General features: G+C 42.7%; 1 protein-coding gene across 2 annotated transcripts in view; it reads right to left on the reverse strand.

Moving 5' to 3' along the window:
- SIK2 (salt inducible kinase 2) overlaps positions 1 to 23,727 on the reverse strand; it is a 120,642-nt gene that overhangs the window by 86,947 nt on the left and 9,968 nt on the right. The window contains exons 2-4 of one of the 2 annotated variants that reach the window (XM_025183679.3): positions 15,947 to 16,063; positions 8,176 to 8,218; positions 6,241 to 6,304 (exon numbers count right to left, since the gene is read on the reverse strand). In XM_025183679.3, coding sequence (XP_025039464.1) covers positions 6,241 to 6,301 — 61 coding nt within the window. In that variant the 5' untranslated portion in view covers positions 6,302 to 6,304; positions 8,176 to 8,218; positions 15,947 to 16,063. The remainder of the gene's footprint in view (positions 1 to 6,240; positions 6,305 to 8,175; positions 8,219 to 15,946; positions 16,064 to 23,727) is intronic. The other variant, XM_075909423.2, reaches the window with a different exon arrangement.

Raw genomic sequence — 23,727 nt, forward strand, 5'->3', positions numbered from 1 at the left:
TTGGAGCCTCTCAGTAAATTAGGTTTCTTTCAACAGCAAAGCTCTTCAGATTAGAAAGCAGAAGAACAGAAACTATAGGATGAAAGCATAAGGTCATTCTCTATCAAAAATCCTTTCCCTAGCTATATAAAGGCAGTAATAATCTGTAAAGGGGAAAATGACAGCAGATGCCTCAGAAGTGTTTTGTGAAATGCCAACTATACCCTCAAGATGAAGAGAACAGTTATAAGGTCATTTTAACACCTTCTGGGATAAAAGTTTTTCTTCAGATAACTTCAGAATAGGGATATAAAATTTTGATTAACTGGCTAATCAAATAGTCAATGCAAACTGCATTGACTATTCGATTAGTCAATAAGGGTGCCTCCACCTCTGAAGTGTAGCCAACAGCCCCAAGGTTGTTGCTACATTTCAAAGGTGAAAGCACTGCAGGGAACACGGGGCCAGTGGGGCACTCAAACAGTCCAGTGCGCTCCCCGCAACATTGCTGCTTTGAAACGCCATGAGGGCCCCGGCATCAGGCTCCATGAGGCACTTCAACGCAGCAGCGGCAGAGGCTGCAGGCGGCATTTCAAAGTGACAGACCAGGCTCTACACGGTGCTGCTGCTTTGAAACACCCTCTCTTCTCCCCCCCGCCTTGCTGCCTCTTTCTGATAGAGACCAACACAATCAAAACAACTCCTTCTAAAAGTATCACAACAAGCAAAATGCCAAATTTCATTTGAATTTATGTCCCTGTTTCAACATCAGTACTCAAAGACAAAAACTAAAACAAGGTCACATTTAACTTAAATGCCTTGTAGACTATGAACAGCTATGAATAAACATGCCCCATAGGATCCATGTTAAAAAGGTAAGTCTGATGATTGAAAAAGGATAGAAATAAGAAAGCTTTAGCTTAAATTAAATATGGTTTGGGCCGCTATTCATTGTGACACAAGAATATCTGGCATTTTATGTTGTAAGCATAAGCCCAAAATCTTATCTCCTGCTCTACACTGGTCTAAATCTGATAACTTTCTTCAGCTGAGTTACACCATTGTAAATGAGATCAGATTTCAGCCCACATTCTAAGGGCTAATGCAATCAAGACAATCTCAAGCGGGTGTATAGGATTTATTATAACTATGTACGTGGCACTGGTGCAACTGTTGCTCCAATACTTTGTCCAGTTCTGGTGCTCACAATTAAAAAAGGATGTTCATAAATTTGAGCAGGCTCAGAGAAGAGTCACAAAAATGATCAAAGGATTAACTTTATAACAACAGGTTCTAAGAGCTCAAGCAATTTAGCTTAAAAAGAAGGTTTAACGAGCAACTTGGTTACAGTCTACAAGAACCCAAGTGGGGAACAGCTATTTATTAACAGGCTTCTCAAGTTAGCTAAGAAAGGGGGGCTGGAGCACATGACTTATGAGGAGAGACTGAAGGATTTGGGTTTGTTTAGTCTGCAGAAGAGAAGAGTGAGGGGGGATTTGACAGCAGCCTTCAACTTCCTGAAGGGAGGTTCCAGAGAGGTTGGAGAAAGTCTGTTCACAAGAGTGACGGATGGCAGAACAAGGAGCAATGGTCTCAAGTTGTGGTGGGAGAGGTCCAGGTTGGATATTAGCAAAAACTATTTCACTAGGAGGGTGGTGAAGCACTGGAATGGGTTCCCTAGGGAAGTAATGGAATCTCCATCCCTAGAGGTTTTTAAGTTTCAGCTTGACAAAGCCCTGGCTGGGTTGATTTAGTTGGGATTGGTCCTGCCTTGGACAGGGGGATGGACTTGATGACCTCCTGACGTCTCTTCCATCTCTATGATTCTACGAAAGGTAGAACACAATCCAACAGCTCTATCAGAGGAGGGCCATTTGGCTCGGGCCTCAGGAGACAAAGGGGCCTCTGATTTTGACATTTTTCTACCAAGTAATTTCCATTGATTATAAATCTTGCAGTTATTCCAGAGACAACAAAAGAAGCTATTATACATACACACACACACACACACCCACTCTACAAAAAAATCATTTAAATCATTGTGTGACCTCCGGCCTTTGCCAATTTCAGTCACATCTGAGTTTTCATCTGCGTGACTGGAGTAGCTTCTGTGATTGGTGATTCTACGTTATGAAACGCTGTTTACAATCTTTGGATAGTTTAGATGTTTTGAAAAAGTCATAATTAATTATGTTCCTGGAAAGTGGTTTTGCTTGGTCTGAGGGTGAGTTTAACTTTTAAATTAGATGTTTATCTCTGCATAGATCTTTGTATTCTTGTTTTTTCTTATGTGTCTTTGTACACAACCATATCGGACTCAGCTATAAGCTACCTCTTCGTCCAATTTTAGATTCACCTTTAAATGTTTTTTGTGTGTGAAAATAAACTTTTAATTCTAGCTTTTTAATAAACTTTATATCTAATCTGGCAACTACCCCATATTCATAATAATGCACCAACTGTTATAGGAATTTAATAATGGGAACATGTTAGCAGATGAAATTTCAAGACTTTGAAATAAGGCTATAAAGCAGGGGTTCCCAACCTGGGTTACGCGTACCCCCAGGGGGTACAAGAAACTTGTCAAGGAGGTACGGGGAATATTTGGTAAATAACTAGATTATCTTAATTGAAATATTCCAAAAGTAGTAGTGTTAGTGAAAAAAGTTGTGGATTCTAGAGTCTAGAATTTATTTCCTTTCATATTGAATAGGGGGTACAGGAAGGTTTACTAAAAGCAAAGGGGGTACGGGGACCGAAAAAGGTTGGGAACCCCTGCTATAAGGGCTATAGTAAGTAACACCCCCAAACTGTTGTTATACAATATTAATTGCGAAGTATATACAATTAAAAGATAACCAATAGCCTTTAGCAAATTAATTTATTGTGTTACTGTGTTTTAAAAGAAACCCTCTATAAAAATGAAGCGAAAATTTGAAAGTGGAGCAAGTAAGCGACAGCAAAAGCAACAGAGTGAAGCAGCAATTAAGAGTTTAAAGCCAATAGCATTATTTCTCATAGAAAAGATGCCCAGCCTTTCGACGGTGACCATATTGACAGTGACACTTCTACTTCTGATGATGAAAATTTTGTACCCACAAATGACATTTCAGTGCTACTGCCTCAAAATGAGATCATTAATCAAGACACAGAAATGCCAACAGTAGTGACAGATGCAGAATCTACACTAGATTTAGAGATTGTGCAGGCAGAAAATGAGGACCTCAAGAGATATTGCATAGCAAGAGCAGGGGAACTTATTACTAGCACAGGATACACCATAACAACAGTGGCATCAGAACCCGATCTTGGACTTCTTGATAGGAACAATGTTGCTCAAAGGCAGTTGTTTCTCAAAGTTAGTTGTTTTCAGCTTCCAAGTAATATACCAAAAGATGCTGTATACATGCTTTCCCACTCATCTGCTGACAAAAACTCTTTCAAGTGGAGAGATCTACTTAAGAGACTAGCTGTGCTGGAGCATGGAAAAACAGGCTCTGTACTGTGTACCCGGTTTCATTTTTAAAAGTAATACTTCAAATGCATCAGTACTGTCTGATCCATCTGGTTGGCACATCAATAGAGGTTGGAGGAAGTTGAAAGACCGAATACCTGCACATGAATCTTCAGTATCACAAAGATAATTTTGTTACATGGAAATTAGCTAGTAGAGCAGCCCTAGCTGACAGTTCAATTGAAAACTTACTCCTGAGTAAAATAAACTCAGAAATGGCTAACTGGAAAAAACTCCTTGAGGGCATACTGAATGTCATTCATTTTCTTTCTGAATGGGGATTGGCTTTGTTTGGTTCTAGTCAACATATCGGTGACCCTACAAATGGAAACTTTTTTTGGTATATTTGAACTTCTTAGCAAGTATGACCCACTTATCAAGCCATGTTAAGCATGTTCGTGAATCACAAGAGAACAGAAAACACATGCAAGTCCATTATCTACCTATCAGAATACAAAACAAGTTTATTGAGCTGAGACACATTTGTGCAAACAACAATTCTTGAAGAGATACAACTTGCATCAATAATAATTGAAAAGTACTTTGCAACTCCAGACTGTTCTCATAAAGAACAGATGACGTTGGTTGTTCGATATGTTAAAATTGCAGGCAGTTCAAAGGTTTCAATTGAAGAACTATTCATTTTGTTTGAAAATTCCACCCCCTCCCCCCAAAAACACCCCAAACCACCTGGAAAAGAAATCACCGCTCATGTATTAGAAATTCTGGAAGGCTTCAAAATTAAATTTTCAAGTCTGTCTTGGCCAATGGATCCAATACGGCTGGGAAATACAATGGAGTACAAGCAGTGCTTCTTGAGCAAAATCCAAACTGTATTTTCTCCAGTTGTGGCAATCACTAAATCTTGTTGGCATTGATTGAGCTGAATCGTGCAAGGAAACAATCACATACTTTGGAACAATCCAGCAATTATACAACCTCTACAGTAGCAGTCCTTGAAAGTGGGAAATTCTGAAGGAGCATCTGCCTGTTTCCCTTCACGGCATGTCGACAACTAGGTAGTCAGCACGAATTGATGGCATTAAACCAGTTGCACAGTATTTGGACTCTGTGAGAAAGGCTTTAAGTGAGCTTGAGTCTCTTACTCTCACAGCACAAGTTCACACTGAGTTTAAGTTAATTCAGAAGTATACATCCAAATTTGAATGCATTTTAATGTTGTCCACATGGATGAAGCTGCTAAAAATGATCCACAAAACGAATCTTGTAACTGAAGCACACAATGCTACATTAGATGTTGAGAGGAATAACACTGAACAACTTCTTAAAGTTATTCAAAAGATTTGTGATCAATGGGATACAATCCTTTGATGATCAATGGGATACAATACTGAGTCCAAATCAATAGCACAAGGTATTGACATTTCATCTGAGTTTTCCACCATTCGCAGCCTAACATCTCAATCTGATGCAGAAAGGCACTACCAAATGAATGATTTTTTTTTGTTATTATTGACACCATCAAATGTTGTCTTATATGTGAGTCTCTGTGACAAATTTGTACCTGAACTCTGAAAGGAATTCAGAAAAGAGAACTAAGAGATGAATATCTATATTCAGCAACTGAACATTTTCAACAAAGGTACAACAAGATTTCAAGAGATCTCTGTGATAAGATCATCTTCCTAAAATGTATACATTCCACCAACTTTAAATAAGATTGCAAGCCAAAAGAACTGCTTCAAGAAATATTTGATCTCGGCCTGTCGACTGTATTTCCTAATATCACAATTTTGTTACGTATTTTTGTCACTCTCCTTGCATCCATCTCTTCAAGTGAATGCACATTCAACATATTAAAACAAGTAAAGAACTATCATTGTTCTGCAATGGGACAAGAACATTTGAATGGGTTTGCAATGCTTAACATTAACAGTGATGCTGCATGTAAATTAGATTTGTCTTCAATTATAAACTAGTTTTGCACACAACAAAGCCAGAAAAGCATTCCTAAAAGGAAGAGTTTTGCTTGCAATTGAAACTCACAATTAAAGTTACATTTTTAATATACTTCTTATTGGTATAATGACTTAATTGTTAAATATATGTTTCAAAGTGTTCATCTTCATATATTCCTTAGGGTGAGAAGTCCGATACCTCGGGGGCCTGCGGCTGCGGACTCTGTCATTCTCCGAGAGGGCCTGCTGCTAGAAGGATACCACATTTCCTAAACATTATTTTGTGAAACTTTACATTAATCATTTACATTCTTAAGAAATATTTTTCTGTTATTTCAATTCATAAAATGAGGGAAACCGTTTCAATTAGCATCACAACTTTTCTTTGGCAAATAAATGAGAATGTGAGAATGCCCCCGAGGCTTCAATTTACAAAGAATGGACATATTAGATCAGACCACTGGTCCACTTAGCTCAGTATCCTGTCTTCCAAAAGTGGACAATGCCTGATGCTTCAATGGGAATGAACAGAATAGGCAATTATCAAGTGATCCATCCCCAGTTGTCCAGACTCAGCTTCTGGCAATTGGGACACCCAGAGCATGGGCATGCACCCCTGACCATTTTGGCTAACAGCCACTGATGGTTTGATCCTTTATGAACTTACATAGTTCTTTTTTTAAACTCAGTTTTCTTGTGGCCTTGAAAACGAGTTCCACACGTTGGTGGTGCGTTTTTATTTTATAAAAACTGATTACGTTAGTTGTAATAACAACATGCAGAAGTAAATAATCCAGTATTTTATCATTAAAATAATCTCTTGCTTACCGAAAATTTCTCCGTTTTTGGCATATTCTGTCACAAGGTACAACATGCTTTTGGTCTCCATCACCTGTTGATGGAGAAATTGCACATTAGTTTAGTTGAAGAAGGAAAAAAACAAAAAACAACCAGCTATTTCTGCCTCGGAGGAAGTCACTTGAGGTCTCAAGCCTGCTAGCACATACACAGTTGCTTGAATTTAGTCATGTGAGTGACTTCAACAAGGCTACTCATGTGCTGAAGGTTAGCGGCATGCTTATGTATTTTGCTAAAATCAGAGTCTAAATGACAACTGAAATTCAATTCTTAGCCCCAAATAGGTATACGTTTAACCAGATCTCTATGGGTGGGAGACTCATGTGGGCCTCCTGCACCACAGGCAGGTCTAGCCAAGCTGCGTCAAGACCACCACACTGCAATGCAGGTGGGGGCTGCTCTAGGCGTCCATTAACTGGTTATCCCAGTAAGCATGCTAATAAGGAGAAGACAAATCCCTAGCTCTAAATAGTAAACTATGAGAAACTGACAAGTGCAAATACTAAGGGACTGGACAGACTTGGCCTGAAGGTGACCCTGCACTTGAGTTAACATGTCTCAATGACTGTTCTACTGAGCTCCTCTTCTGACTTGCTGGAGGATAGTTAGCATCTGCAAACAGGGAAGAAGCCTAGAGCCCTTGCTGCCCTCAGTTGTCACAGTAGAAAGAAACAATGAAATGCACGTGGCAAAGATTGGCTATTCCAATAAAGCATAAGATTCCACTGATACCATACTGCAACTGTGCAGTACAGTAATAGAACCATCATATTCCTATTTTCACTTTTCTGGAAATGCTACAGACAACTTGAAATTTCTTTTCTGAGCCATCAATAGCCCTGCTGCTGTCTGAGCAAGCTTTTTCACAGTAATAGCCTGCTCTCAATTTGGAAATACTGGGCAAAAATCTACATCTCTAAATTTGTCATTGAAAGTTCTTTGCTGTTCCTAACAAGAGGATTCCACCTGAGAAGTCAGGACACGAACTTGCCAAGAAATCTGTCCCCAAAGGGGAAACTTCCTTTACTACACTGCAGTTTTTCTTCTTAAGCATCACCCTAGCTCAGTCTTTTAAACTGTCTCTCAGGAGCTCATTACACAAGTAGCTGGACCAAAGACAGACTGTAAACCTGTCATTTAAAATAAAAATAGTCATTTAGGATTTTTCTCTTCAGCAGGTTATAACAATTTGAGCAGCAGTCAATTTGGGCCTCAACTATTTTAACAAACCTGAGCACTGTAATTTGTTAAACAGACCAACCTGAGTAAGTTGTGAGTAGAGCCTCCTTTAATTATGATGTTCTTGCTTTTTATTTATTTACAACCTTGAAATAATTTCAACAGATTCTAGCAAACAACTGTTTTTGAAGAAATATGCTTTTCTTTGTAGGTTTTAAATATATATCTTTGTTTAACATGTTGTTGTAGCTGTGCTGGTTCCAGAATATTCAAGAGACAAGGTGGGTGAGGTAACATCTGAAGACGTGCTCTGTGTAGCTCAAAAGCTTCTCTTTCACCAACCGAAAATTGGTCCAGTAAAAGACATTCTGTCACCCACCTTGTGTCTCATTTACCTTTAATAGAAAAATGATAAAACCAACATAAATTACCCAAGAGATCTGATCCAGCTCTCCAGAAAGAGCACAATGGCTGATCTTCAGAAAGTCCAACCATATCTGGGTCCTTATTTAATTCTATATAGTGTCTTTGCCTGAAGTTTTCTTTTTTGAAAAACCGTATGTAACAGTTGGTTGGATTTTAATCCAGCACCTAGAAGATGCAGAGAACTTCAATATTTTCTACACTAGAAAGCCATGGATTTGGTCCCCATTTCGCATATTATATGTAGATAGATTAGAAAGACTCCATGTTTTTGACATGCTACTGTTAATTTTATCTACTTACCTATCTACCAAATGTATTTCTAACGTGCCAAAGACAACCATATCTAGGAGGCAAACATAAAATTAAAAGTTGCAGTACCTTTGTCTGTGATTGTCCTTGCTTCCTTCCAGTCCCTAATTTAACTGCTTTCCACTCCTCCCTCTCCCTCATTTTTCTTTTTTGCCATTCATTTAGGAAATTGTGGTGAATCTTGCTTATGCCAGCTACTAATTTTATCCCTTAACATTTGCTTCTATTCTATGAATCACAAGCTGATTTAAAAGGAAGTGCCAGACTATTTCCCCTAACATGAAATTAAAGCAAAACAAGATTTAGCTAAATCAAGCCTTTTGTATTTATTCAGCGGAATAATTCTGTCACCAAAGGGTTGATCCTTTATGTGAGCAATCCCATGGCCTACACAAGGCTACTGGATCATGTTCTCAATATGAATGCAAAGGATTTTTTTTCTTTTGTCTTCTTTTTTGGTATCTGCAAATTGAGTTAAATATATTTCTTACATGATATTTCAAGTACAAAAACATATGAAGCGTCATCCATGAAATAAGTTGGCCTAAATTTACTAAAAATATTGCTGACCAGGAATTTAGGGCCAAAATTTAGATCCTGTAATATATAATTATTTACTTTCAGATCAAAATCTTATCCTGCAATACCAATAACATGAAACTCCATAGCATTATGTTAGTATGAAAAAAAAATGAAAAAGGTAATAAAAACAACAGAAGTGAAATTCCAGTTTTGAGTGAGAGGTAAATGCTACAGAAAGACTATAGAAGCTAGTTTACACGTGAAGTTAAAAATTAAGAACTAATGACGACACACTAACAATGAATGAACTGCACCTATCCAACACAGTGGGTTGCCCCTCTTATAAGGCCTATGAGCCTTCTTTCTATGTCCAAACTTTTCCTCACCCACAAAAACATCAGGGTACACTCGCTCTATAGGCTAGGTCTGTGAATATTATAACATTTTTAACAATTAGTGACTATTAGTTCATCCTCATCTCTGATATTTCTATCCTAACCAGCTGTTTCCATATTCTTTGTGGTGTACCTGTTAAGTCTGAAAAAGGCCATAAACTTGGTTGGCCTTAACTATATATTTGCTTTAATTTGCCCACTTATCAATGTTAAAGGTCACAAACACAGGTGATGATGCGCTGCAGCATACATCATATATCTAGAGTAAAGTCTCAAACGTGTTAAAGATGTTAAGAGGTTGGTAATTGTGTAATTGTGTAGTAAATGCAATTTGTATCAACTACACAATTAGTCAATAAGGGAAGGTGCTCAGAAGGAGCCACCCCTGCTGCAGCTCTGCATTTTAAATGTAGTAAGAGCTGGGCATGCAGGCAGCTCGGCTCCTGCTACATTTAAACTGCAGAGTAGCAGCAGGGGTAGCTCCTGGAGCTGGCACGAGCTGGGTTTGTTCAGTTCCAGCTCAAGCCAAGTCCAGAAGCCTCTATTTGCAGCCAGCCCCGGCCGCCGTGAGCAGAGGCTGCTCTGGCAGCAGCCCCTGTCTGGGGCCAGCTCCAGCCGCCATGGATAGGAGCTGCTGCCAGAGCAGCCTCTCCTGGTCCCCCTGCACTGCTACCTCTGATAGAGATAGCAGTGCAGGGGTAGTGAGAGCAAACGGCACTGCGGAGATGGTGCTGGGGGAAACTGGCTTTCAAGCTGTCTCCCCACAGCGCCAGCTCCTGCTTCCCTCCCCACTTGCTGCCTCTAATACAGAGGCAGTAAGGGTTGGGGGATGCGAGTAGTTGACCGCTCCACTACTCTTTTACATCCCTCACATGTGTATGATCACTTGCCTTAGCTTAACATAGAGGATGTGACCTGTAGGTTCCTTGTGTTATAGCTATAATACTCCAATACAGACAACCAAAATATTCTAATGCAAATTGATGCATCTATGACAAAATAATAACCTATAAGAGAACAAATTATCAAATAGGCAAGCAAGCAGACTAGCCCTATAGACTATAGGATGGGTGTAGGGCACAGCTCTTGTTCTCTGTGCCAAATAGTACGTCCACTTGTTTCTTCTTTTGTAGAGATGTGTACATGACCAAGGATCTCAGAGTCACCAGGGAGTCCTTCAATATGTGCAAGGACTCACCCAATCTGGTTGCAAATAGCTGGGGACTTTAAATGGGGATCCTCGATGGCAGTTTTTGTTTCTTTGGGAAAACCCAAGAGCCAGAGCCAGGAAGTTCATTACATGACTATGGCCATGGCAATGGAACATGCCACTATGTCTGCAGAGTCTAATGAGGCTTGTTATGTGGTGTGGGCTAGAAGGTATCCCTTGGATCTTATGGCTTTAAATTGCTCCCTTCTGTCTTCTGGAATACGTTCAATAAACTGAGATATTTTTGATAGTTGGAGTAACTGCATGTCCATTAATGCTTCATAGTTTGTGATCCTCAAACGAAAGGTCACTGAGGAGTAACCTTTATGATCAAAAAGATTCAGTCTATTTAAGTCCCTGTTGGATGGGGTGGATCCGGAGTAGCGTTGTCTGGACAGTTTATTCATGGCCTCTACCACCAGAAAGTTTGGCAAAGGGATAGAAAATAAAAAGTTCCATTCTCAAATTATTGCTGGGGTCTGCCAGATGGTCTTGGCTGGGTACAGGAGAGCCTTGTTTAAGGGACGGAGCCATCTTGGAAGAGGCTGAAGTTTGGAGGATGTCCAACAACTTATGATGCAACTCTGCAACTTCTTCCAGTAAAACCAATAGAGATGTAAAATCCTGTTGAATTAGCTAAGCAGTTAAATATACTGTTTAACCAGTTAACCAATTAAAAGGGGAGTGAGTGGGGGGACCTCTCCTGCCAAGCTGGAGCAGCCTCCCCACCCAATGCCAGGCTGGAAGACCCCCAACCAACTCCACCACAGGCAGGGGCTGCTCCAGCCCAGCCAGGACAGCCCCTGTATATATCCCCTTACTCCCCCCACTACAGGCAGAGGCTGCACCAGCCAGGATGCCAGAGCAGCCCATCTGATATGGGCCAGGGTGCCCCGCAAGCAAGGGCTGCTCCAGCACCTTAACCAGTAAGCCTCAGATTACAGTTTGTTTTCAAGCTCTCTCCTAAAGGAGAGTTAAAGAGCTTGGGGGTGACCCCACAAGAAGAAGCTCCCAACTGCTTCTTCCTGACTTTCAAGAGTTTTCTCCTAGAAACCAGACGATTCTGCACGCATATTCCTAAGAAGCAAAGTCAAACTGCTAAGAGAAATTACTGTTTTCAAGCTCTCTCAAGATGGAGGGTTTAAAAAGATTGAGGATACCCCGACAAAAAGAAATTCCTATATATACCTTCCTGGGATTTCAAAGTAGTTTTCGCATTTGGGGGGTGGCAGCAATACCAATCCAAGGCCAGGGAATCTGTGACCTTACGAGTTTTAACACAAGAAGTTAGTGGCAGGGAATTTTAGTCTCTTGTGGGCCTTCTGCACTCTTAAGGGTATGTCTACACTGCAAAATTAATTCGAAATAACAGCCGTCTATACAAATAGTGTCGATACATGCAAACCGCTATTTCGAAATTAATTCAAAAAAGCGGAGCGCTTAATTCGAATTTGGTAAACCTCATTCTACGAGGGGTAACGCCAAATTCAAAATAGCTATTTCAAATTAAGTGCTGTGTAGACACTTAATTTGAAATAGGGGGCCTCCAGCCCTTCCCAGGGAGCCCTGGTGGCCACTCTGGGCACAGCCAGGAAAACTTACTCTCCTCTCCCCTAGCCCCGGGGCCATTAATGGGGTAGACCCTGGCCACAGTGCCTGTGCCAGCTCCAAGCCAGCCAACCCAGAGCCAGCAGTGGCCACTGGGGCCCCTTACCCAGTGGCCCCAAAACATGAGCCAGCAAGCCACTGGCAGCCAGCCCTCCTCTGTTCCCCAAGAGCAGTCTGCCAGCTCCCAAGAGCCTGACAGGGGCTGGAGAAGGCGGGCGCCTTCCTGGTCCAGGGTAGAGATCATGGACCTTATTCAGGTTTGGGGGGGATGCCCCCAATGGCCATGATCTCCACACTAGACGGAGGGAATGCAGCCATCTATGGCAGGATAGCTGCCAGTCTGGCCACCAAAGGCCACATGTGAACCCAGGAGCAGGTTTGCATGAAAATCAAATTGGTCTGGCGAGACCCCCCAACGTTGGGCCCTGAGCTTCCCCTCCCCCTTCTTCTCCTTGCTTCCCCCTTCCAGCTCCCTCCTCCCAGGTTTCCCCCTCCCCTCTCCCACGCCCTCTCTTCCCCTCTCCGACCTCCTTATCCCAGTCTCCCCAGAGGTACATCCACCCCCCCCCCCCCCATTTTGTTCAATAAACCCAATTTCTATTTTTGAACATGTGTCTTTTATTTGACATCAGGAAGAGGGGCTAGGGAGGGGTAAGTGGAAGGATGTGAGGGAGGAATGGGGCAAGAGCCCTCGGTGGCTCCTCGGGGTCTCCCGCAGGGTCTCCTGAATCCTGACAGCCCCCCGATAGACCTCCAGATGGCAGCCTGCAGCAAGTATAGCTGGGCTGATGGCAACGACCCCATGAGACACACCGGTGTGTCCAGGGGCAGCTCTGGCTCTATGTGGCCAAGTGCTGTGGTGTCCTGAGTACGGGCACTCAGGGCACTCCATGACAGGACTGCTTTGCTGTCCCTCATCGAGGTAGACAAGCAAGCGGGGAACCCTGAGAACTGTCTGTCCGGAGTGGGGGTAGGGTCCCTTTAAGCACAGAGCTCAGTTAGCTTCAGGCAGCAGCCCCACAAACTAAGTCCTAACCTGATGCCCTGCCAGCACTGGTTTCGGCCAGCCTTAACTTCGGTTCAGGGTCCACGCAGTGTGGATGAGCTATTTCGAAACAGCAAAACGCTATTTCGAAATAGATTTTGTGTGTAGATGTGTTCATTCGAATTAGCTTAATTCAAATTAACTATTTAACTTAATTAACTATTAAGATAATTCGAAATAGCGCTGTAGTGTAGACATACCCTAAGTGACAAAGCAGGGAATAGCCTTGACACCATCTTTTAAAAAAGCTGCTGAATAGTCTTGACAAGGTATAGAAAAGCCAGAAATTTCTCAGAGGCAGTGCTGATCTTTGCTCTGACTTTGATATTGTGAGTTTGGAGATGTATATCAGCGCCAAATGTCATGTCATCACTTGCCCCTATTGAATGAACAAGCTTAGCACTCTGCTGCTGAGAGGAGAGTGAGGGTCTCTCCTTGTGGGATGAGGGAGATAAGTGAAGTCAGCAGTGTCTATCCAAGTGTACAGATCTCACTTGCCTTGGTTCTCAATGGAGGGCTGGTAAATTGGCACCAAGATAGTTTTCAGTGGTTCCTGATCCTTGCCAGATGTGTTGTAGATTTTTGCCAGTTCTGAACTTGAATGTTGCGTGCCAGCTTGCAGGGCCACTGGCTGTCTTCAACTTAAAGACCAGATCGATCTTGAATGTCAAATTTCACTCTTCAGCTTCTGAAGTCTCTTTCATTGATGTCTGAGTTAATAGAAATTCATCTGAGAGTCTCCAGACTTAACTGCTGAAGTGGAAAAGGAATGGCATACCAAGCAGGAGTCTAATACATGGTTCTCCCCAAGATGACAAACACAGATGCTGTGGCCATCTGTAAATGTCATAGAACTGCCACAGTTTGAAGGCTAACGTTTTGATTTAGCCAGTTTAGGTCTGGATACTGGGAAAAAATTACATTAAATTATTTCAGCAGGGTGGTGTATGTTAATAGAGAAAATTTTAAAGAATTATGAACTCATTTATAAGAGAAAATTCTGCTAAAAAGAAGGGATTGGACACTATTTGTTCGGTCTCTGCCATGGGCAGTGAGAAGAAACTGAGGGTTGCAGCCACTCTGTTATTTTAGACTGACAGCATGCATGAGGACATGCACAGCACACCTGTGACCCAATGGAAACCACTGCCTAAAGGTTATGCTCTGATGCATGTGGCACAGGTGGGTACCTAGACTGGAAGTGACATGGACACATACTAGACAAAGAAATTTGAGCTACCATAGAACAGCTCAATTCAACTGTTGAAATGCCATTCTTGCACACTCAGACACTGGGATCATATACTGACGGAGACACGCTATATGCTAGCTCTCTACATAGTCAAAGCATTTGTACTGAAAATATGAGGCTTAAAAAAAGTTACCATATTGGCCCAAAGACTAAAAATTACATTGTGCTTTTACAACCTGACCTGTGCAAAGGGCAGTGTGTAGCTACATAGCCCCAGGACCAGTACAATGAAGGAATCTTGCCTCCAAGTGGGGACTTATCTACTAGTAGTCCATGATGCTAGTACACCAAAATGCTCTGTACTGTATTTCTCTTCTTGAACCTGTCTTCATAATTTCCCCTCCCTCTCACCCACTTCCTGAAGTCTCGCCCATGCATATGTAGAAATGTTATATTCTTGAGAGCCAGAGGACTAAACCTAGTAAATAACCTGTGAGAAGATGCCCCCATCACTTGCACATACTATTCAGAGGCAATACCTGGTGAGAAGCCAACCCCTCCAAACACCACAAGGGAAGAAGAGGGTGCTGAGACTCCTTTCACAATGTGCTACCCCTGGGGGATCCAGATTTCACATCAGCCTTTAGCTGTAAGTGTCTGATAAGCTGGAAGACCCATTCTCTTGCTAGTCCCCCTCTATCCCAGAGCTTTCTCCAGCTTTTGGGTTGCTGTGGAGAAGATAAGGTAAGTAGAATTTCTCTACCTGCATTGGCCTCCACTTTTGAGTTCACCTCTTGCCAATACTTCTAGTGTTGCCCTTACCCAGAGTAGAAAATATCTGGATGCCAATGAGACAAGCTGGCATTACAAGTCATTAATAATTTCATACAGATTTTGATCAGCATCAGTGTGTGGCATGCCTGACTAGATCAGAAGGACTAACCATTGAATGCCTTGAAAATTAGCAGAATACAAGATAAGTAAAGGGCAATTTCACCTTTAACTCCAAGTCTACCCAGTTTTATTACATATCCCATAAATCAACTGAAAATCATCAGCAGCAGATACAAAAATGCTGTTCACAATTATAGGGTTGAAAGCAACTAGTCAAGTAGCCAACTATCCCATAAACCTAGACTTATTGGGTAGTTGAGTCACTACTCGACTAGTCACTTCTCTCCCCCCTGCTGCCTCTATCACCGTCTCCACAGGGGAACAGCGGAGGGCAGAGGTGCACCAGAGGACCGGGCATGAGCCAGAACTCAGCTATCCTGGCTCATGCCTGGTTCCCCGCTGTGCCTCTGCTTTTTAAATGTAGTAAGAACCAGGCGGCTCTTACTACATTTGAAAGGCAGAGCTGCAGTCGGCTTAGCTCCTCTGATTCATGGGCTTATGATTTAGGTCTTTTTTACGCTACAGGCACATAGGCAAAGTAATGTGAACAAAGCTTGACTGATGCTGCTTATATTGTACCTGCTCTAAATAGGTCAAAATTTCCAGGTACTTCAGTCTAGCATCTCTCACCAAAACTAAATCACCCAGTTTTTTTAAAAATTAGATTTCAGGCACCTATATGGAGTTCTTCTGCGTAAGGAAGACATGAATGCGAACTAACCGAATGAATTAGGCCAATATGCTGTGCATGCACAAAGATTAAAAACACATCCGAAATAACTCAGCCACATACCAGCTGAATGCGTACAAAGACCAGCAGCCCATAAAATGTCACCAATGTAGAACGCATAATAACACACAAGGGAGGAAATAGGCAAGAGAATTGGCAACTGTACCTGATAGAGTTTTATTATGTGCGGGTGGTCAAGCATTTTCATTATCTGCACTTCTCGATAGATCTTCTCCAAGTTCACAGCATCCAACTGAGATTTGTCAATTATTTTTATTGCCACCTGTATCCAAAGAACAAAAAAATTCTTTAAACCACTTTTCTCTAGTTTTGCCTACTTGTTAACAGGACATCAAAATCCTATGAAACTTGCTGTATCTTAGAATTTGATAATTCACTTACTCAGCTGCTTACCAATATCTCTTTAGCACTGTCTACAGGTGCAGACAGTATCAGCAGGGGCTTACACAGCAGAGCAGAGATTTGAAGTGTTCTTTAATTTGTGCATGTGAGCAAGTGGACTGAAGTCATAAATAGAGCAAGTGCAGCCTGATACCTGGGAATCCAGAAGCAGTGCTGAGAGATGAAACAGTCTGAGATGTCTTATAGAATCACAGAATAGTCGAACTAGAAGGGACCTCAAAAGGTCATCAAGTCTAGTCCCATGCCATCATGGCAGGACCAGTCACAGGCTATATCATCCCTGATAGATGTCTGCCTAACCTGCTCTTAAATATCTCCAGTGATAGAGATTCCACAACCTCACTCAAACACCCTGACAGCTAGGAAACTTTTACTAATGTCCAACCTAAACCTCCCTTGCTGCATTTTAAGCCCCTTGTTTCTTGTCCTGTCATCAGAGGCCAAGGAGAACAATTTTTCACCCTTCTCCCTGTGACATACTTTTAGATACCTGAAAACAGCTATTATGTCCCCTCTCAGGGTATGTCTATACTACCACCCTAGTTCGAACTAGGGTGGTAATGTAGTCAACCGGAGTTGCAAATGAAGCCCGGGATTTGACTAGGCTTCCTATTCCGAACTACCATTACTCCTCGTAGAACTACCTAGTTCGTGCCACATGTAGCCGCGGGGCACGGAGTCCAAACTAGCGGACATTTAAAAATGGCGGCGCCCGGCAACATGCAAATGAAGCCTGGGAAATTCAAATCCCGGGCTTCATTTGCAACTCTGGTTGACTACATTACCACCCTAGTTCGAACTAGGGTGGTAGTGTAGACATACCCCCAGTCTTCTCGTTTCCAAACTAAATAAGCCCAATTCATTTAACCTTGCCTCATCCCTCATGTTTTCTAGACCTATAATCATTTTTGTTGCTCTTCTCTGGACCTTCTCTAATTTCTCCACATTTTTCTTGAAATGTAGTGTGCATCACTGGACACAATACTCCAATTGAGGCCTAATCAGTGCAGAGTAGAGTGGAAGAATGACTTCTCGTGTCTTGCTCTCAACACTCCTGTTAATGCATCTCAGAATCACGTTTGCTTTAGTGTCACACTGTTGACTCATATGTAGCTCGTGGTCCACTATGACCCCTCGATCCCTTTCTGCAGTACTCCTTCCTAGACAGTTGCTTCCCAGTCTGTGTGTGTGAAATGGACTGTCCTTTCCTAAGTGGAGAACTTTGCATTTGTCCTTATTAAATTTCAACTTATTTACCTCAGACCATTTCTCCAGTTTGTCCAGACCATTTTGAATTATGACCCTATCCTCCAAACAGTTGCAACTCTTCCCAGATTGATAAGTTTTCAGATGATAATAAGAGTACTCTCTATGCTGTCATCTAAATCATTGATGAAGATAGTGAACAGAACCAGTCCCAAAACAGACCCCTGCGGAACCCCACTTGTTATGCCCTTCCAGCAGGATTGTGAAGCGTTAATAATTACTTTCTGAGAACAGTTATCCAACCTGTTATGCATCCACCTTATAGTAGCCCCATCTAAGTTGTATTTGCCTGATTCTTTGATAAGAAGATCATGTGAGACCATATCAAATGCCTTACTAAAGTCTAGGTATACCATGTCCACCACTTCTCCCTTATCCACAAGACTCGTTATCCTATCAAAGAAAGTTATCAAATAGGTTTAACATGATTTGTTCTTTACAAATCCATGCTGGCTGTTACCTATCACCTTATTTTCTTCCAGATGTTTGCAGATTAATTCCTTAATTACTTGCTCCATTATCTTTCCTGGCACAGAAGTTAAACTGATTAGTCTGTAGTCTTGAAGTATTGTATCACGATATGACACAATGCAAAGATAAGTTCCCAAACTAAAACAAGTCAGTATTTTTTCTTTTGCAAAACAAACTAGTAAAATCTTCAACTACAGCTGCCTTTGCTACCCCAGACTCTGATCCTGCATACTAGATGCATTTCCCAGGAATCGTGACTCAAAGGAATCGTAGGGAGCAGCTAGCAAGCACAAGAGATATATATAGGTCCTCAAAAATATATAGGCACTATCGATTTCAATATACAGGAAATGGACATTATTGCCTAAATAAGAATGACCTAGGGCAGTGGTCTCCAACCTTTTTACACCCAAGATCACTTTTTAAATGTCAGGACAAGCCAAGATCTACCCCATCCCTTCCCCAAAACCCCACCCTTTCCTTGAGGTCCTGCCCTCTCTGTTCCCCTTCTCTCCATCACTTGCTATCCCTGGCCCTTATACACTCTCAGGATATGGCTACATTGCCGCTTTTTTTTCGGCAGTGAAAAAAAGAAAAGAAATTCATTTGACCCGTCTAGACAGGGCCAAATGTTGGAAAACCCCCTTCTTTTGGAAGCCCCCCTCATTCCTCATGGAACGAGGAATACAGGGGCTGCCAAAAGAGCATGTTTGCTGGAAAAACTCCTGCGGTCTAGCCGTACCTTCGCTGAGTTGAGACAGAAAGTGCGGGTGTGAATGAGGGATTTCAGTGTAGGAAAGAGTGAGAGGTGCATGCTCCGGGAGAAAATTTGGATGCAGGAGGATGTGGAGAAGGGGCTCCAGGCTGGGGAGTGCTGAGCTCAGGTGGAGGGATGGAGTGCTGAGCGAGCCACAGGCTTGTGGATGTGAGGGTGCAAAAGTTTGGGTTCAAGGTGTGAGGGACAGAGAGGTTGGGAGCATGATGGGCTCAGGACACAGATTTGCAGTGTGTGAATGGTGAAGGAGTGTTGTGAGAGAAGACTGCGGATGTGGGGATACAGGAGTTTGGGGATGTGAGGCTCAGGATAGGGGTTTCCGGTGTATGAGAGGCTCAGATTTGGAGTCAGGGTTGGGGGTACAGGAGTGTTACGATGCTGTGGCCAGATGAGGACTTGGCCCCAATTGGGGGTTGTTGGCCAGGCTTCATTTTAAAATAAATTATTATGTCAAACACAAAAGGTTTCAGCATCCTCTTTATTTATGAGAAGGGCAGGTAACCTGTTTTGAGTCAGGGTCACTGGCCCACAGAAAAGTCAGTCTGGGCCACACAAGTGAGATACAAAAACACAACCCCTCCAAATCTCTCAAACCTCACTAATGTGGCTCCAACTGTGCTTGTGGGTGCTGGGTGGGGGGGGAGAGGACAGGAACCAATACCTGGGGATCCTGCAGCTGCACACCAAAGCCCAGGAAGTGTGCAGGCTGCTCCCCCGTCTCCCAAACAGCAGCACAGTACCTGAAATGTTGACCCATCGCACGCCTAATGCCTTCCTGCGTAGGGGGGAGTCCCGGACCATGCCAGCCCTAACCGCTGGGGCAGTAATGCCTTGCTTCTCCACTCCCCACAACAGCACGTGCCACCCGAGCAGCTGGAGCCAGGCACACTGGGGACTCTATCCCCCTGCTGCCTTCCCGCGTGGGGGGATGGGGAGAGTCCTGGACCACGCCAGCCCCAACTGCTCGGGCAGCGCACGCTTCACTCCTCCACTCCTCACGGCAGCACATGCTGCGTGAGCAGGCGCAGTCCTGGATACCCACCCCCTCACCCGCACGCAGGAAGGAAGCAGGGGAACAAAGTCCCCAGCACACGATGGACTGGCATTTTAGGTACCACGCCAGCTGTTGGGGCAGGAGGGAGAGCAGCCTGCGCACTTCCGGGACCTGGTATGCAGCTGCAGAACTCCCCCTGACCCTGCAGGAAGCCTATGCTACCTCCGTGGTCCCTGGAGGTAGCATCAGTGCGGCCTGCATCTTGGGGGTGTGGAGCAGTGAGGGGGGCCCCCAAAGTCTTGCGATTGACTGGTCAAGCGTCCAAGATCGACCAGTCGATTACGATCGATGGGTTGGTGATCACGGACCTAGGGCATCACTGCATTAAGAACTAAACTCATATGACTTGGTTTTCCTCTCAATAAACCTCTTTTTATACAGATATGTGCTCACTCATAACAAACAAAACAAATAATTATATAATATTATGAATCAATAAAGAGATCTGTTCTGCTGATGGGAGGGAGATGGAGAGAGACATGAATTTTTTAAATCTTGGAATGTGCTCAGCTGTCACAGTGATGGGGTCACAAGGAACCACATATAAAGCAGCAGTGTAAAGTAGAGGACCTAAATTCTAATTTCTCAGTGTACAAGTACAGCATTCAATTACATTGAAAATTGATAAATTTATTAAATACAGTAATAATTTCATTCCAAGAACTTAGCATAATTTTTTAAGAGTGTTTATATGACTAATGAGGCTATCAGCAGTGGTCTCGCTAAGGTGTGCGCCTGCGCAGCTGCGCACAAAAAATTCTAAGCCTGCTCACCTCCTTCACAGAGGTGTGCAGCAGCACTCACCTTCCCACTGGACCTGGAAGGTGAGTGGCGTGGTTGCCACCACTGCTGGGGCTGCATGGTGGGTGAGGGCGGGGATGGGCCCAGGGCAGTGTTGGGGTCAGTTGCCACAGGGGCTGAGGCCAGATGGCAGATGGATTGCTGCTGCTAGGGGGCAGAGCCATGGGCAAGTGTGTTGCTGTACAGGGGATCAGAGCCGCGGGCAGGGACGTTGCTGTACCGGGGATCAGAGCCGCGGGCAGGGGCGTTGCTGTCACCAGGGTTTGGGACCATGGGCAGGAAGGTTGATGCACCGTGGGTTAGAGCTGTGGCCACATGGGGGGCAGGCTGGTGGCTGTTTCCAGGATACTTAGGCCCCATTTCTGCCAGCACAGACTTCTATAAGCACACAATCACACTGATGTCCTTCACATGTTGGGACCTTCCTTGATCACAGGTATGATGAAAATTTTCCACTTTTTTGTTATTCATTTGGAATTAGCCACTGTCAGAGGCAGGATGCCAGATTAGATGAACCAGTCATTCATTTCTGCCATTTATTCATTTCTAATCAGGAAAATACCTGGGTTTTGCTTTAAACTAGATGAAGAGAGAAAAAGAAAATGTAGGGTTTTTTCTGAAACTGAGAAAAAAAAATAGAGTAAAATGAGAGTGTTTTGGAAATCTCTTTATTTTAAATAAGGAAAGGAAAGGAAAGAAAAAGTCCTGGTAAACAATCAATAGTAGCATATTTATAACACTGTGTTTTTTTATTATAGCCGTTCAATTTGTTTTTAACTAAGAAGTTCTGAGGAAAAGGCAGTGACTAAAATTAGAAACAAATACTGAAGACTTCAGTGCCTACGGGGCAGGCTGCTGCTGCTCTGGGGGCCAGGGCTGTGTGGCTCAGACACTTCGGCAGGGGAGGGGGAGGAGGAACTGGGTAGCCCCCTCAGAAGGGCACTGGTAAAGTGTGCCCAACTGCATAACACTGATTATATACTTGACTGGCCAAATGCTTAGGCAACACTGGTTGTTGGTTTTGTTAGTTAGACATACAGGTATGCACGGCATGTTACAGACACCTGCATCACAAGGAGGGGCCTTTGGAATGTCAGGGTCTGCAAACATGGATCAGATGGCTGGGTTAGGAGGCCCATGGCCCAATCTATCAATACATGTTAGCTAGCATTGCGTATAGTCACATAAACAGCCTCATTACATTAAAAACTATTCACTGCAAAAGGCAAAGTGTCTATTATTTAGAATTCACAATATTTTAAAATAACCGAGGTTGTAGTGTGCCTGCATACATTGATATGTAATTTAAATTATTATATATTGCCATACCAACTATTTAAATATTATAACCTCCCTGATAGTCTCTTGCCAGGTTTCTACTATATGTAGAGGTTCTCCAAAGTCAGGCAATATGGGTTAATGTTTGTAAAACAACATTTATGTATACTGTTTATTATTTGACAGTGCTCTGTGTATCCTTAGAAGCCTCACAATACAGATAAAACAATCAATAATACGCTTGATTCTCTTGTGCTCTAGAACCATTTTGCACTCCAGTGGCACAAAGGTACCCTAAAGGCAGTGATCTCATTTCACTACTTGGCTCTTATTCCCAATGTAGGTAGGGGACTCCCTATCTTGCTTGGAGCCGATGAAATGGCTTTGTGGTGCCCCCCAAGCTACTGGAATAGGGGCATTCTGGAGGAAAAACTAGTGCAGTGTTGCAGTGTGCTTTTTCTTGGCCTCCTGTGACTTCTATGGAACTGTGGACAGTGCAGATTTAGAGCAGCCTTGAGACTAATTTCACATACTGAAAACTTTGCAGTATTAATTTTCTTTTTATTTGACTTCATATTAAATAAACATTTAAAGTCGTGCCCCTTATTAATTATCCCTTGTTTTAGTATTCTTTCTTCCATAATATACATATATACACACCCACACGATATTTGTTAATAGCCTGGATGCCACAGTAGCACACATCTGAACAAGAGCACATGACCTCAATATTGGTGCACAAGACAAAACTCACTCCGCTCACGGATGGAAAATCCTAGCATATCTTTTAGCCTAACTAGTACTTGCTTGTTAGTCTAAAAGATATACTAGGAATATAAAGACATGCTCTAGAACATATGCCCAGCATTAATTAACAGGAGTTGGGAAATCACCTCTCCATCATGCAGGTTATTTATTATGGGGACTCAGACATCTGCCTCTAAAACATTCAGTACTAACTAGTCACCGATGGAGACGTGATACTCTCTCACATACCATCATCTCCACATCAAATTCAAGCTCATCTCACTTTGATGGCCCTTTACAATGCTCTCGCACTCTAACATCTGCACTTGTATCTCTCTCCATCACCACACTAACAGAGCGAACCTCGACTGCCTGTTTGTCCACTTCTTCCACATAAATCTTCATGCATGGAACAGTTATCCTGACCTATTCCATAATGCCTCTTACATGTGCTCCTTCACATCCCTCCTCAAGACCCCTTTCTGTTGTGATGTCTATGGAAAACAGTTACAAGGGCTGTTTGTTTATCTAATATATAAAGGAGAATGTTTGTAAGTTTGTGCGCTAATAACTTGGACACTATAAGAGCTACCGCAACCAAACTTTGCATGGGATAACCTTTCATCCAGGAGAAGGTTTTAAGGTAGTTTTGGACCCGATCGGGCCTGAGCTCAAGTTGTAAAAATCAAAAAGTAACCCGCTGCACTGCGGGGGCCGCCCTACCCACCCTAGGTCCTGTGCCCGCTGCCTGCGGCCCCCAGCACCGTCCAGGAATGTCTTTTCCTCTTTAAGAAAAAGTAAATAGATGAAAGTAATATTATGCATTTCACTTGATGAGAACTACCCAAATACCCAAAGTTAACCAACTATGCAAGTCTTTGCCAGATCAGGGCCTCAGTTACCATTTGTATTACTTTCTCAAATACTTTGCTTTTATATGTGACCAGGAAATGAATTACAGAGTCGTAGGCAAATTTTTTTTTTTTTTGGTAAGAACATACACAATGTAGGAATAAACAAGAACGTAAACAAGAATTCAGTCTGTTAAAAACAATTAAGATAAAAACAAGTTTCCTAGAAAATAATAAGCTTTTACAATAATAAAAAAACAGATGGCAAAAATAAAAACCCA

This window comes from Pelodiscus sinensis, chromosome 25 (genome assembly GCF_052426305.1).
Source record: "Pelodiscus sinensis isolate ZL-2025 chromosome 25, ASM5242630v1, whole genome shotgun sequence".
Classification (NCBI taxonomy): domain Eukaryota; kingdom Metazoa; phylum Chordata; order Testudines; family Trionychidae; genus Pelodiscus; species Pelodiscus sinensis.